This window comes from Geotrypetes seraphini, chromosome 11, assembly GCF_902459505.1.
Source record: "Geotrypetes seraphini chromosome 11, aGeoSer1.1, whole genome shotgun sequence".
NCBI classification, from domain to species: domain Eukaryota; kingdom Metazoa; phylum Chordata; class Amphibia; order Gymnophiona; family Dermophiidae; genus Geotrypetes; species Geotrypetes seraphini.
The window spans coordinates 26526788-26542883 of record NC_047094.1 but is presented as its reverse complement, the minus strand read 5'-3'; the positions used below and the strand labels follow the sequence as shown (position 1 = coordinate 26542883).

General features: G+C 40.4%; 1 protein-coding gene across 5 annotated transcripts in view; it reads left to right on the top strand.

Moving 5' to 3' along the window:
* Positions 1 to 16096, top strand: part of VWA3A (von Willebrand factor A domain containing 3A) — a 142158-nt gene that overhangs the window by 45717 nt on the left and 80345 nt on the right. For all 5 annotated transcript variants that reach the window (XR_004536495.1, XM_033914789.1, XM_033914788.1 and 2 more), the window contains 5 exons: positions 3687 to 3790; positions 5010 to 5090; positions 6521 to 6615; positions 7262 to 7381; positions 15502 to 15576. Coding sequence is in view for 4 of the 5 variants with exons in the window: in XM_033914789.1 (XP_033770680.1) it covers positions 3687 to 3790; positions 5010 to 5090; positions 6521 to 6615; positions 7262 to 7381; positions 15502 to 15576 (475 nt within the window). In the remaining variant the exon portion in view is untranslated. The remainder of the gene's footprint in view (positions 1 to 3686; positions 3791 to 5009; positions 5091 to 6520; positions 6616 to 7261; positions 7382 to 15501; positions 15577 to 16096) is intronic.

Below are 16096 nucleotides of genomic sequence, written 5' to 3'. Positions count from 1 at the left end.
TGCTGGGATTCGAGATCAATCTACCCAAATCTCATCTCATTCCCTCTCAGAATCTTCAATTCATTGGAGCAGTTCTAGACACAGTCCTAATGAGAGCGTTCCTACCCTCCAACCGTCTTCTCATGCTTCAATTTCTATGTCAACAGGTACTTCTGCAGACGTCCATCTCTGCCAAGCGCATGATGGTTCTCTTGGGTCACATGGCGTCTACAGTTCATGTCACCCCTTTTGCACGTCTTCACCTACGCATCCCTCAATGGACCCTAGCCAACCAGTGGTCCCAAGCGATGGATCCCTGCTCACGACACATATCTGTAACATCATCTCTTCGTCAGTCTCTACAATGGTGGTTGATATCCTCCAATCTATCCAGAGGTCTTCTGTTCCATCTACCTCCTCATCAACTGGTTATTACTACCGACGCCTCCCCTTATGCCTGGGGGGCTCATTTGAACGAGTTCCAAACTCAGGGTCTTTGGACACCCCAGGAAAAGAAACATCAAATCAATTTCCTGGAACTCAGAGCGATGTTTTATGCCCTCAAGGCCTTCCAACATCTCCTCTTTCCTCAAGTTCTCTTGCTGTGCACAGACAATCAGGTGGCGATGTACTACATCAACAAGCAAGGTGGGACGGGCTCTCGCCTCTTGTGCCAGGAAGCCCAGAAGATCTGGACTTGGGCCATAAATCACCATCTATTCCTGAAGGCTATCTACATTCAGGGAAAACAGAATTGTTTGGCGGACAAACTCAGCAGAGTTCTCCAACCTCACGAGTGGTCACTCGATCCTCTCACTCTGCAGTCCATCTTCACTCAGTGGGGCACTCCTCAGATAGACCTCTTTGCAGCCCCTCTCAATCACCAGCTGCCCCTCTTCTGCTCCAGACTCTACACACCTCACCGTCTGGCAGCGGATGCATTTCTCCTCGATTGGTCCAATCTGTTTCTATATGCTTTCCCTCCTCTGCCTCTCATTCTGAGAACCTTGTTCAAGCTCAAGAGGGAACGAGCCACCATGATTCTGATTGCTCCAAGGTGGCCCAGGCAACATTGGTTCTCCCTTCTACTTCAACTCAGTTCCAGGGAGCCCTTTCTTCTTCCTCTGTTTCCTTCTCTGCTTACACAACAGCAGGGGACCCTTCTACATCCCAACCTCCAGTCTCTGCACCTGACAGCTTGGTATCTCTCGGGCTGACTTCTCATGATACAATTTTATCTCAGCCTGTTCGTTCCATTCTGGATGCCTCCAGGAAACCTGCCACTCTGCAATGTTACCATCAGAAGTGGACACGTTTCTCTTCCTGGTGCTTCCTCCGTCAACATAATCCCACTTCCCTTGCAGTGGAAACTTTATTGGATTATCTCCTTTCTTTGTCTGACTCTGGTCTCAAGTCTTCGTCTGTCAGAGTCCACTTAAGTGCTATTGCGGCATTTCATGAGCCAGTCCATGGAAAGCTCCTCTCAGCTCATCCCCTGGTGTCCAGGTTCATGCGGGGTCTTTTCAATGTGAAACCACCTCTTAAAACACCTCCTGTTATCTGGGATCTTAATGTGGTTCTTTCCGTCTTAATGAAGCCTCCATTTGAACCTTTGGCTACTGCCCCTTTCAAGTTTCTCACTTGGAAGGTTCTTTTCCTCATCGCCCTCACCTCTGCCAGGAGGGTCAGTGAGCTACATGCACTAGTTGCAGATCCACCTTTTACGGTCTTTCATCACGACAAGGTGGTTCTGCGTACTCATCCAAAGTTTCTCCCTAAGGTTGTCTCTGAATTCCATCTCAACCAATCCATTGTTCTGCCTGTCTTCTTTCCGAAACCTCACTCGCATTCTGGAGAACAGGCTCTGCATACTTTGGACTGTAAGAGGGCTCCTCAGCTATTTCTGTCTTTTGATCCGAATAAATTAGGACGTCCTGTTTCTAAACGTACATTGTCTAATTGGCTGGCAGCGTGCATTTCTTTCTGTTATGCTCAGACCGGACTGACACTGGAAGGTTCAGTAACAGCCCATAAAGTCCGAGCTATGGCAGCGTCTGTTGCTTTCCTCCGGTCCACGCCCATTGAGGAAATCTGCAAGGCTGCCACTTGGTCCTCAGTTCATACTTTTACTTCTCATTATTGTCTGGACGCATTTTCCAGACGGGATGGACACTTCGGCCAATCTGTTTTGCAAAATTTGTTTTCCTAATGGCCAACCTTCCCTCCATCCCTCTTTTTGTTAGCTTGGAGGTCACCCATCAGTCAAGAATAGCTGCCTGCTTGTCCTGGGATAAAGCACAGTTACTTACCGTAACAGGTGTTATCCAGGGACAGCAGGCAGATATTCTTGCGTCCCACCCACCTCCCCGGGTTGGCTTCTTAGCTGGCTTATCATAACTGGGGACCGCGCGCCTCTGTCGGGCGGGAAGGCACTCGCGCGTGCGCGGTGCGGCTTACCAGAACTTTCCAAGTTCTTAGAGTGCAATCACTCTAAAAGTGTCCGTACTGGGGCTCCGTCGGTGCCGTCACCCATCAGTCAAGAATATCTGCCTGCTGTCCCTGGATAACACCTGTTACGGTAAGTAACTGTGCTTTATCAACATAAATAAATAGTTTATTCCCTTCCCACCCACCCTTCCTCAATTATTTCAAACAAACATATCATGTATATATTGTAATCTTAATTATTTGATAAAATTTCCTACCAATTCCCTCCCCCATGTATAAATATACTATCAATGGAAAATGATGTCTACTCATTACAATAATTTGCCATTGGCCCCCAGATCTTTATAAAGTTATTATAATTCCCTTTTTAAGCAATTACTCTTTCCATCTTATAAATGTGACACAATGAATTCCACCAGAATGAATAACTAAGATTAGTATAATTTTTCCAATTATTAGTAATATGTTGCATGGCGACTCCTGTCATAATCAATAAAAGTTTGTTATTATATGATGACAGTGGGACAGTCTTTATTCTCACCTTTCCTAAGCTCTTGTAATAAAAAAAACATGGGTATATTTGCTTTTATAACTCACTTTGTCCCCATAGAGGGTTCAGAGCAAGGCAATAATAAGAAAACTGATCAGTATTGTATACCTAAATTGGGATAGTACAGCAAGAGTGAACATTAATAACAGAAACAGCTATTGCAAAAGATGTTTACAAAACAAGTGGGTCTTTAAAAGTTTGCAAAATCGAAGATAAGAATTACAAGGTCATACTTCATATGGGAGAGAGTTTTAGATCTTAGCTGCTTGATAAAAGAAAATATTTAAGTCAGAGGGAAATCTCAAAAGATTTGATGATCTATATTTTGATGTGGAAAAACCTGTTTCCTTCTTTTACCTTGTTTTACGACCAGGGAAGAGTAGTGGTCTACTGACTAGAACTCTGGGCTTTGGTACAGAAGTCCTGGGTTTAAGTTCAAAGCTTCATCTCCATGCATCTCTGGCACACAGTTAAAAGCAGGATGTTTGACTTTCTTGGTCAGTATGTTAAATGCAATCTGTCAGTTCATTTACATTACTTTAGTAAGCATCCTCTTATTAATGTCAAAATAATATTATATTAAAAGTGACGCATCATATGAGCAATTGAATTTAACGGTAATAGAACAACTTTGCACTAGTTTGGTTATTCTTGTTATATATGTAGATGTATTGTCTCTGACTGTGGCTTTTTTAAAATTTGTTTACAGCTAAGAAACTAAGCTTTTACCAAATTCTGGCTCCTAATGCTTTCTCATTTGTAGAAGAATTTGTGCCTATTCTTCAAAAGACAGTGTCATCAACTGTACATGAGGTAGCGTATTTAACCTCCTAGCATGAGGCCCACAGGGAACAGCATTTCAGGGACTCTCAAATGGCTGCTTTATACCGTATATTACCTGCTGGACTATATTTCATATAGACGCGGCCACTAAGCGGATCTCGGCAAGGGAATATCCCTGCTGCGATAAGTTTAGCAGCCTCAGCAGGGAACCCTTACCCCCCGTGAAGTTGGCAGGCAGGAGGGATGGCCACTCCTTCCTGCCGGAACCCCCAAAGTCCCCCCTTGAATGTCCACGGTAGGAGGAGTACCCAATTCTTCCTGCCGCCACCGAGACATCAAGGGATCTGGCTAACCAGAATCTTAAGCCACTCCCAGTACATCCCAGCATGCACTGGGAGAGAGGCCTAAGATTTCAGTTGGCCCAAGCGCCTGGGCCAATAAGGGCCTTAGGCCCCTCCCTGGTGCATCCTAGGATACACTGGGAAGGGGAAGGCCTGTCATTCTGTGGACACAGGCCTACTGACAGAAGGGAGTGGTCATCCCTCTTGTCAACCATCAGAGAAAGGTATGAGGGATGTTCGGAGGGGGGATGGCAGGAGGATCTTGGGAGGTTTGGAGGATAATGGGGCCAACGGCAGGAGGGAGAGAGCATCCCTCCTGCCCAGGGATGTCTTGGGGGGGTGGCAGCAGAAGGCAGTGGGCATCCCTCCTGCCACGGGATGTGTTGGGAGTAGTGGCAGGAGGAAGTGGGTATCCCTCCTGCCGAGGAATGTCTCTGTGGTGGAAGGAGGAATTGGGCACTCCTCCTGTTGCAGACATTTGTTGGGGGGGGGGGACATGGACGCCAGTTAGAGAATCGGGGTGGTTAGGCAGGGTTAGGCATCAGGATAGATGCGATTCTATATAGGACACCCGTGAGCAATTCTCAAAAGCCACTTTGGCGGCTGCTGAGACTAGGCGTCCTATACAGAATCCGGCCAATTTATGAGTCAATAACTCTATTAGGACCTTTGAATATTTTGGGCCCAAAATCATATCCCAACCCAGTTTAAGTCCTCCTTTTGTAATGTTTGAGAAAGCAATGAAGCAGACCCTCTCTTCGTGATACATTTTCTTCTTAGCTATGTAGGTATCTTTGCTTTTAATAGTCACTTCATTGACACTCTATGCATCACAAATTGCATGTTTGGTATTTCATGCAGTTTCACACATGCACATAACTGTTTAAATGTGTTTATTATAATTGCAGAAAGCAATGATGCAGTTGGAGTGGCATGATGGTTCTATAAAAAATGTTCATGTGGATCCACCTATCTTATATGACTATCAGGTGACTAGCTTTTGTTTCATTTAAAGGATAATCACTGAAAATTGCAGCTGTATTCCTTTTTAACAATAGGAGGACTCTAATGTTTAATACTGTTTTCCCCTCTTTGTTTTGCTAATAATCAAGTTTCAAGTTTATTGGTTTTTGTTTTTTTTTTAATATTTTATTTATAAATTTTTCATTCTTACAATAATTTAATTGTACATAAAACTTCAATTAACACATGAACAATTGTAATTACAAATAATTCATCTTATCACATAAAATATAACCCTCCCCCTTTTTTTCATTTCTTAAATCCATATAATATACTTTCCCCTCCCCATTCTAATATAATCATTACTAATGTGCTATGAAATCTGATCATTGGAATAACGAGTCAATGGTTCCCAAATTTTCTTAAAATTATGACTATTTCCCTGTTGTAATGCTATTGTTTTTTCCATTTTGTATATATGACAGACTGAATTCCACCAAAATGTATAGTTTAATTTGGTATAATCCTTCCAATTTTGAGTTATTTGTTGCATGGCGACCCCTGTCAATATTAATAATAGTTTGTTATTGTTTGCTGTAATCGGACTCTAAGTTTATTGGTTTTTAATATACTGACCATCAAAAGAATATCTGGACGGTTTACAATAAATCTAAAAAGAGATAAAAGTAAGATAAAATGTTAGGCATTAAAAATAAATAGGTGAACATAAATAACATGGACTGGACAGACTTGAAAGTGAGGGTAAAAGGGAAGGGAAGGGAAAAGTTACATGTTGGAGAAGAAATGGAGACAGTGGGAAAGGGGAAGGAACATATAGGATGGGTCGCTTTATCAAAGCGATTAGTTGTAATTAGAAAAGGAAAAGAGAGAGAGAATAGAAAGAAAGGAAAAAAAAAAAAGAGAAAGAAAATAAGAGAAGAAACAAGAAGGGAAAGTTAAAGGTAAGTCTAAACGTAGCCAAAGGCGTCACGAAATAAAAAAGTCTTTAGGCTTATCTTAAATTTGTCTAAATGCTGTTCATCACGGAGTTGCTGTGGTAAAGAGTTCCATAATGTTGGAGCAGTTACTGCAAAATTTGTTTTCCGGGTGTAGTAAAAGTCTTTTAGGGAGGGAATGAAGAGAAGTTTTTGGTCAGTTGACCTTAGAGTGCGTGGGGAACATTGGGGAATGAGAAGTTTATCGAGAAATAAGGGTTTCTTGCTTACTTCACTTCTGTTCTGCAAAATTCAAAGGTTTTCTTAAAAAAAAAAAAAAAAATCAGAGGTGTAAACCAAGTATTTTCTGAGCTAGGACAATTTTTTTTCCAGCAAGAGAAAAATGTCTTTATGCAAGTGAGAAATTTTGCAAATTGTGGCTTATGTATAGTTTACACTGCCTGGTCTTTCATTTCACTAAATATGCATAGTAATGATCTACATTCTGTATCAATTCACAGAAACAACTTGATAAAACTGTGAAAATGTATGAAAAGCGAATTAACTGGCTTTCAACTGACAGTCGAAGGATTTGGGGTACTGTCTGTGAACAGAGGTATCCTTTCTTTATATTTTCAGCGTTTGAAATGTTTTTCAACTTTCTTTTTTTTTTTTTTTAATTCTTTATTCATTTTTAAAATCTTACAACAAGTGAATTACACATAATAAAACAATTTTCATATATCACTTGTATTTACATTCAAATATTCCTATATACTATAAAAAATACCCCCCTTTTTCCCAATAATCTTATTCCATATGATAAATATTCCCACCCCAATCCCACCCCACATATACATTACCCATGTGCTAAGATATCTGATCATTAGAGTAATTAGTCAATGGCCCCCATATTTTCTTAAAATTATGAATATTCCCTTGTTGTAACGCTATCATCTTTTCCATCTTATATATATGACAAACTGAATTCCACCAAAATGTATAATTCAATTTTGTATAATCTTTCCAATTTTGAGTAATTTGTTGCATGGCGACCCCTGTCAATATAACTTTCTTTTATTATTGCTTCATCACGTTCAAAGATCTGATATTAATCCTTACTATTAGAAGATAAACATTATTAAAATGTATTTATAATTTGATAGGAATGCTTTTTAACAGCTGTCAAAAGCTAAGTGTAATGAGACAATTTTTTATTCTAAAATGTTATCACTGAGGTGTTTGTGGGTTTTCTTTTTTAGGGTTGTTATCTTAGTTGACATTTCAATAACAAACTCCATGTACATTATTCATATACAACACTCACTGAGGCTTTTATTTGAGGAGCAAATTTCCAACAAGGATTTCTTCAATGTAATTGCGTAAGTTTTATCCTTTTATTTGCCTAGCAGTTTCCTTCTGCTTCTTTGGGGAAGATTCAAATTGGGCTGGAAGCACAAACGGTGCATACAGATTGTTTAGAACTGGATAGTAATTTTTTAAAAGTCCATTTCAGCTCATGCTTTTCAATAATATTTACATTCTTTTCTGTTATTTCCACTTCCTGGATATTGAGTACTTTCTCCAACTGTATCTTATAAGTTGTGCAGTATGATCATAACTAGAGAATGACACGGTGACAAAATTCATCACCGTTCCTGTCCCTGCGGATAACTGCGGGAAACCATCCCCGTGTTATTATTTAAGGAGCGAGAGAAGAATCAGAGTATGAATGGGCACAAACCACTAACCCTCAAGCCTTGCATTGGAGAATGCTAATGTAGAAGGACTGAGGATGAGATAGACACTAAAGAATGACATGGGATTGTTTCCTGCGGTTATCCATTGGGATGGGAACAGTGATGAATTTTGTCACCGTGTCATTCTCTAATCTTAGCATAACAAATTCACTTATATACCACAGTAACCTCTCAGTTCAATGCGGTGAACAACAATCAAGAGACTGTACAAGCACAGTGTATTATAATCACATTCAGAAGAATTTATCAAATAAGTAAGTCTTTAGTATTTTTCTAAAAGAAAGATAGGAGTTAGAGTTTGTTATCAGGACAGAAAAAGGTTTATCCCATGATCCAGTTTGAAAAGATAAAATTCTAAGGAAAAATCTTTTGTATATGCAACCTTTTACAGTAGGAAATGTAAATAATTTAAAATGCTGAGAAAAATGTTTCCTGTCAGTAAATTTAAAGTGATCAATACTATAATCAGATATAAGGCCAAACAATGTCTTGTAACAGATACAACCTAACTTGAGTAATAATCTTGCCTCAACTGGGAGCCAATGTAGCTTCCAATAGAATTGTTACGTAATCAAATTTTTTCAAATTGAAAATCAACCGAACAGCTGTGTTCTTAGGTAGTAACAGAGAATGTGTCACTATGTTAAAAATCCCACACAAATTCTTTCTTTTATTATTATATTGGGTGGACCCCAACAAATGTGTAAAATATCTTCTGAGAGTGTCAGGCCAGCCTGCAGACTTAATTGTAGCACTTCAAACTCTGTATAGTCCCCAGCTTGGCCTCCAAGTTAGATCTTCTGAGCACCAGGTTAGCTGAGAAGAGCTATGCTTCAAAGGCATCATTTATAGCCCATGAGAAAGAAGGGAGGATTAAGTCTGGTTATTGCTTGAATGGCCAGATTCTGGGCTCATGTTTTTATGTGATTGTATTTTGTAAACCTCTTGCACCAGTAAAATGAACGAGCGGTATAACAAGATTAATAAACCATAAATATGGCATTACGAATGAAGGTTATTTCACTGGCTCCCTATCTGCCATCGCATACAGTTCAAGATCTTATTGCTGACCTATAAGGGTGTTCACTGTGCTGCCCCTCAATATCTCTCTTCGCTTTTCTCTCCTTATACTCCTCCCAGAGAACTCCATTCCTCAGATAAGTCACTCTTAGGAGTCCTTTTATCAAGGCGTGGTAGGGGTTTAACGCGCAGAATACCACGCGTTAAACTGCCTGCTGCGCTAGCCGCTAACGCCTCCATTGACGAGGCGTTAGTATTTTGGCTTGCCGCAGGGGTTGGCACATGATGAAATGTCCGACGCGCTAACCCCCGTAGCGCGCCTTGATAAAAGGAGCCCTTAGTGTTACCCTTCTCCACTGCCAATTCCAGACTTCGTTCCTTTCATCTAGCTTCCCCCTATGCCTGGAATAAATTACCCGAGTTTGTCCATCAAGCCCCTTCCCTTGTTTAAGAGCAGATTGAAAACCCACCTTTTTTTTTTTTTTTTTAATTCTTTATTCATTTTCAAATCCATCAACAAGTGCATAATATACTTCTCACAAATCACTTGACAATCTTATTTATATTCTTTAAAATATATATTTATAAAAGAAACCCCTCCCCTTCCCATCCCCATCCCCATTTATTAGCAGTAATATATTATCAATTTATCTATCTCTACCCATCCCCCCCTATTTTTTTTATCTAATATCTAGGTGTTTAAGATGTCTGATCATTAGAATACATAATCAATGGCCCCCAAATCTTTTTGAACTTATTATAACTTCCCCCTACTCCTCTGCCCTTCAACCCAGTCAGCTGATTATCCATTCCCCTTCACTGTATCCCTGGCATCCTGTTTGTCTGTCTAGTCTGTTTAGATTGTAAACTTTTTCTTACTCTTTGTGACTCTGTGCAGCGCTGTGTGTGTCTGGTAGCGCTAGAGAAATAATTAATAGTAGTAGTTGTAGGTTCATGGTACCAAATCCCAGCACTGGTTCTGATTTGAGCTGTAAGTACAAAGAAGCAAGAGAGAACTGCTGGATTAAAGATGCCTACTTCATGATTAATTCTGTTTATTTATAGCCAGGCTGAAATATGTATCGCATTGCTCACTTCCCCACAATCTATTCACCATTTATTCAAATTTAAACTACTCATCTTACTAGTAAATGCTAGAATCAATTGTCTCTGTTCCAATTAAATTATCTCCAAACTGATTTTGGTTCTACTTAATGTTCTAAAGATTGCTTTCCTCTCTGTCACAGGAACTTGAACCATTTTCTTCTTCTCACCCCCTCACCACCAGTGCCCTATTCCAGCTTTAGAGTTCTTTAATGTTTGCTGTTGGAACTGTCCATCAATTTTAAATAGTATTTTGTCTTGTCATTCTATAACTGTCCAAATATATTTCCTGCTCTTGCAAGAATACTTCTTTACATTTCAGTTCCTTCTTTTGTAACATGTGGAGAGTAAATATGCGGCAAGATGAATTCAAGAAGGCATCTATTTTAAGCTTCTTTCATAAAGATACATAGGTTCCACCGAACTTGTAAAAATTGTGGCTATAATCAGTGGCATATCTACAAGTGGGCCTTATTATGCATATGCCCACCCAGTCTCGGACCCCACCCCCAAGCATATCTGCAGTAGCTGCCTCACTCCTCTCTTTCTCTCTCTCCATCTCAAGTACTTGCCCCTCCCCCTCTTGTGGCCTGGCAGTTCCCCCCTCTCTATGAACCCCCTTCCTCTCTACTGTCTGGCAGCAGCAGTAGCAATTCTCAGTGGACAGAAATCTTCTAAGTGACTTCTTGTACAATCCCTCTGGAGGCTGAACTCGTGGGATTTTGTATCCTCTTTAGCCTTGGCTGCAGGGCTAATAAAACTTGTTCCCTCCCCTCTAGGCTATCTGCCTGGTAGCTTCCTGTCATGCTCAGTTTGTTCCTTCGCCTAAAAGCCCTTGTTTTGGGCGTTTGGGACTTAGGCTTTTTGTAGGTTGATTATATGGTGTAAGTTTAGACGTAGTGGTGGTCTGTGCGTTTAAACATAAGAACATAAGAACATAAGCAATGCCTCTGCTGGGTCAGACCTGAGGTCCATCATGCCCAGCAGTCCGCTCACGCGGCGGCCCAACAGGTCCAGGACCTGTGCAGTAATCCTCTATTTATACCCCTCTATCCCCTTTTCCAGCAGGAAATTGTCCAATCCTTTCTTAAACCCCTGTACTTAAACAGCTGAAAGTAGAGCCAGGCCATTATTTAAAAAAACCTCCTTTTGGACATTTTTTTGATAATGGACATTTTCCCTGCTTCTACTTTCAATTTTTAAGACCTTAGGCCAAAAAGGGACTTAGACGTTTTTTTTATTATGCCCATCCATGGCTTTAAAATTAAGGCTTCTTAAATTAAAGGAGTACCTCTGAGAACAGATTACCTTGACTGAAAATAGACCTGGAGGCCCACCTTCTAAAAAACAAAAGTTGCCTCCTCGGGACACTTCTAAATTACCTCAGAAAGTATCTGATCCTCCCTAGCTGTTCTCTGCAAGTAAGCAAGAGCATCAGGAAGGGATGGAAAGCACTCAACATCATTCGAAGAAAATTAATGTCTGTCTGGGAGCAAATTAACTCTTTGCAATAATAAGTTCGAGTTTATTATAGTTTTGATATACCACCCATTCAGAGCATCTGAGTGGTGTACAATTAAGAACAACTCATATAAAGTGGAAAGGAGAAAACAGAAGAGGAAATGAAGAAAATAGGCCCCTCCCTGTGCATCCCAGGATGCATCAGGCAGGGGCAGGGCAGCACCATTTTAAAGAGACAGTAGGCATCTTTCCTGATGCTAGGAAAGGTATGGGGGGAGGGGTTTGGATTGGTTCTTTAGTTCAGGGGCCCTGGCCCACATGGTCTGAGGGGCCTATGGAGGTGGGGGCTGTTGATTTGGATCCTGGCCCAGCCTGATCTGACATGGCAGGGCTTGGGGATAAGGGTTGGGTCCACTTTACCACCAGGGATTCATTCTTTTTGCCTGAGGGGGAGGGGTCAGATCTCAGTGTCAGGCTAGATAAAGATCCACTGGACCACCAGAGATTTCTAAGTTAAGGTGGGGTTGGGGGTTCTATGGACATGCACACAAGAGTAGTGGCTACTGCACAGTTCTTGTGGGTATGTCCCAGGAAGTTCTGACCCCATTAGTGACCAGTGCTCAACACTAAACCTGTTGGTTTTCTAGTGCTGTACAGAAACAGTGCCAGAGTTTGTGCATCTGGCCCCCAGTCATATCCCTAACCCCACACCCTCTAGGCTGCTCTATTCAAACCTTGCTCACTCACAAGCTGCTGCTGCCACTGCACTCAGAACTAGACCCAACATTTTTCTCAACTTTACTTCTGGAGAGGTTATGTGTGTGTGGATTTTTAAACAAAGCTGCTGCCACCCCTCTTCTGTAAGTCGAAGACACAGATCACAAATGCACAAAAGAGTTAGAAAGAATTCTATGAGCCATGTTTCATGTTCTTTCCCTGTTTGTCATTTAAGGAGAAACCTTAGAAATATTTAAAAGTCAATATTTATAAATCTACAACCTTATTATTGCTTTGCCAACTTGGTGCTGTGCTACAGAAGTATAGTTTTGTAATACTTTGCATATTATCAAAGAGGCTCAGCTAATTTGTGCTACTTTTTTTTTTTTTTAATTCTTTATTCACTTGAAAATCTTCCATATCATACAACAAAAAGATATAACCCCCACCCCCTCCCACTTCCATATACAACAAAAAATATACCACATGAATATAATATCTTATCATTCATATATATTATTAATAGAAATCCAACCCCCCCAATTAAAATTGGGAAAAGTGTAAATTATTCATTATAATAATTTAAAAATGGCCCTCACACATCCTTAAATTTATTATAGTAACCTTTTTGAACTGCCAACGCTCTTTCCATTTTAAACACATGACATACTGAATACCACCAGAAACAATAATTCAACCTTGTACAATCTTTCCAGTTATATGTTATTTGTTGAATGGCAACTCCTGTCAATATCATCAAAAGCTTATTATTATTAGCAGATATTTGAGGCTTAGCTCTCATCAGCATGCCAAATAAAATTGTATCGTATGATAATGCTACATAATTTTCCATTAAATGATTTATTTGATCCCAAATAGAGATCCAAAAATTTTTAATGAATGGACAATAAAACAACAAGTGATCTAAAGTTCCAGCATCAAGGTTACAATGCCAACATCTATTAGACCTAGAGCAATCCAATTTTTGTAAACGAACAGGGGTCCAGAGTGCTCTATGTAACAGGAAAAACCATGTTTGCCTCATAGAAGCAGACATTGTACACTTCAGCCTCCAGGACCAAATACGTGGCCACTGAGATGCATTAATTTGATGCTTAATCTCAATGCTCCAAATATCTCTAAGTCCAGTTTTTGGTTTCTTATTTACATAGCCAGATAATAATTTATACCACTGCGCGGCTTGGTGACCCAAGAAGTCTGCCTGAAAGCATAGGAAAGCATAGGAAATCTAAACTAAATTGATTATTAAGAGATTTCCATTCAGCCTGCTTCAGTTGCAACCATATATAACTTTGTTTTTTATCAAGACCAAATTTTATTTGCAACTGTGAAAAATCCAGCAGTTTACCATCAGATATAACATCATTTAAGGTTCGTATACCTGCTTTAATCCAATCCTTCCAGACAATCTTAAAACCGCCAATTTGTAAAACATACATCAAATGTACAAATATCACATATTATACTTCCAATATAACACTTGAAATTCTTCACAATCGTTTGAAACAAAAACATCAATCCCCTCCCACCCACTCTTAAAGTAATTATAGCAAAAATTCAATATTAAATATACCCTACCCCATCCCCCAATGTGTAAATATAATCTCCCATAAAAAAAAAAGATATCTACTCATTACAGTACTTTTCCATTGGCCCCCAAATCTTTATAAAATTATTGTAAGTCCCTTTCTGCGTAGCAATAGCTCTTTCCATCTTATAAATATGGCATAATGAGTTCCACCAAAAGGTATAATTAAGATTAGAGTAATTTTTCCAATTATTGGTTATGTGCTGAATGGCGACCCCTGTCATGATTAACAAAAGTTTATTATTATACGATGAAATTTGACTTTTTTTCCTCATAGATGTACCAAACAGAACAGTGCCATATGATAACGCAACATGGTTTTCTAGAAGACAGTTAACTTGAATCCAAATTGAATTGAATTGTTCTAGATCATATGATATAGATTTTCAAGTGTTATATTGTAATTGTAATGGATGTATTTATGTACACTTGTTTATGATTTATCCTATATAATAAAAAGCTAGCCGCGCATGCGCACTCATACCTGCGTGATCTGTGATCCATGAACCGTAGGTCTGTGGCTAACGCTCCCTCTCTCGCAGACCACAAGGTGATGTGCGGTCTTGCCGGCTCTGCCTCCCTTATTTTAAAGTTCACTGCGGCGGCGGTGGCTCCTCTCCCGGCTCCCTTATACTTAGAGCGCCTCCTGCCCACCCCTCCCCTCCTCTCTCCGGGACGAACCGAGAAATGGAGTCGGGCCAGCCTCCACGACAGACCAGAGGAGTCCGAGTCCTTTGCCACCCCCCTCTTCCCTTCCCTTCCTTTCCTGCGGACCCGACTACGAACCTGGCGATCAAGCAGCGTGTGCAGCAGTCTTCACACGCTGCTTCGGGCCTTTCTATTGCCCTGATTTGCTCTGCCGCATCTCTGATGATGTCATCAGGGACGTGCCAGAGTAAATCAGGGCAGTAGAAGGACCCGAAGCAGCGTGTGAAGACTGCTGCACACGCTGCTTGATCGCCGGGTTTGTAGTCGGCCCACGGGAAGTGAAAGAGGGGGGGGGGGGCGCCAAGGACTCTGTTCAAATAAAGCCCTGAAGCAGCGGTTAACAACTTTTGAACTGCGAAACAGAGGCCACGTTGGGACAAACAGAAGCGGCTTAACTATTAGGAGTGCTGTGTGTATGATCTGAAGCAGCTAGAGATTGGAGGCTGAAAATTTTGAAATACAGCAGATAAGTACTGTTAATGAGCAAGAGAATATAAGAGGTGCTGATGGACAGGGGGGAGGTAAAACAAATGGAAAAGGGCTGCTGCTGGATAAAGGGAGCAGTGAAGGGGTAGTGGTGGACACAGGGGTGGTAAAAAGAAGGGAAAATGGACAGGGGGAACATGCAAGGGGTGGTGGTGGACAGCCAAAATAAAGAAAGACAGAAATACAGAAAGCGGCTAAGAAGACAGAGAGAGAAAGAAATAAAGACAGACACACACATATATTCTAGCACCCGTTAATGTAACGGGCTATAAAGCTAGTAATGAATAAAGAATTTTAAAAAAATAAAACCGCCAATTTGGATCCTGGAGTTTAGCCAGATATTTTGATATGTAGATTTTTGAATTGGAAGAGGTGTTAAATTATTAACATATTTTAAAGTTTTCCATGTGTCCATTAATATCTTATTGTTTTTCCGCAATCTAGGCATTTTAATACTGAGAAGATGATGAAGCCTAATAGGAAACATGAGCTGCCATTCTAACCATAACCAATCAGGTAGCTTTTCCATGAGTTCTGGGAGGACCCAATACATACCTTGGCGAAAGATATAGGATTGATGGTACCTATAGAAATTTGGAAAATTTACCCCACCCTAATTTGTGCTTCTTTTTTTCAGTTTTGGAAGTGATATTATGCCTTGGAAGCCTGAAATGGTTCCCTCAGATCCAGAAAACTTACAAAGTGCTTGGAAGTATGTACACATATGTATGTAACAATTACCTTCTAAAAACAGTTGTGGTTTACCATCAAATGTGAAGACCTATATTCCCTCTAAGCCAGGGATGTCAAAGTCCCTCCTTGAGAGCCGCAATCCAGTCAGGTTTTCAGGATTTCCCCAATGAATATGCATGAGATCTATTAGCATACAATGAAAGCAGTGCATGCAAATAGATCTCATGCATATTCACTGGGGAAATCCTGAAAACCCGACTGGATTGTGGCCCTTGAGGAGGGACTTTGACACCCTTGCTCTAAGCTGAGCATGTGAGCATTTGCTCATACATTCTAGGAGCGTCGTTCACAGATTTTACATGGTCGCTCACAAAAATACTTGCAAATCTGGTTCTTAGAACTAGTTGCTCACATGAAAAAAAAAATTTTTTTTTTTAGAACTTGTTACTCAAATTTTTTTTAATTTACACGTACCCAGCCAATCCTTATAGGGAATATTGGTGAAGACCCATTTTAGATTGAACATAGAGATCAGGATT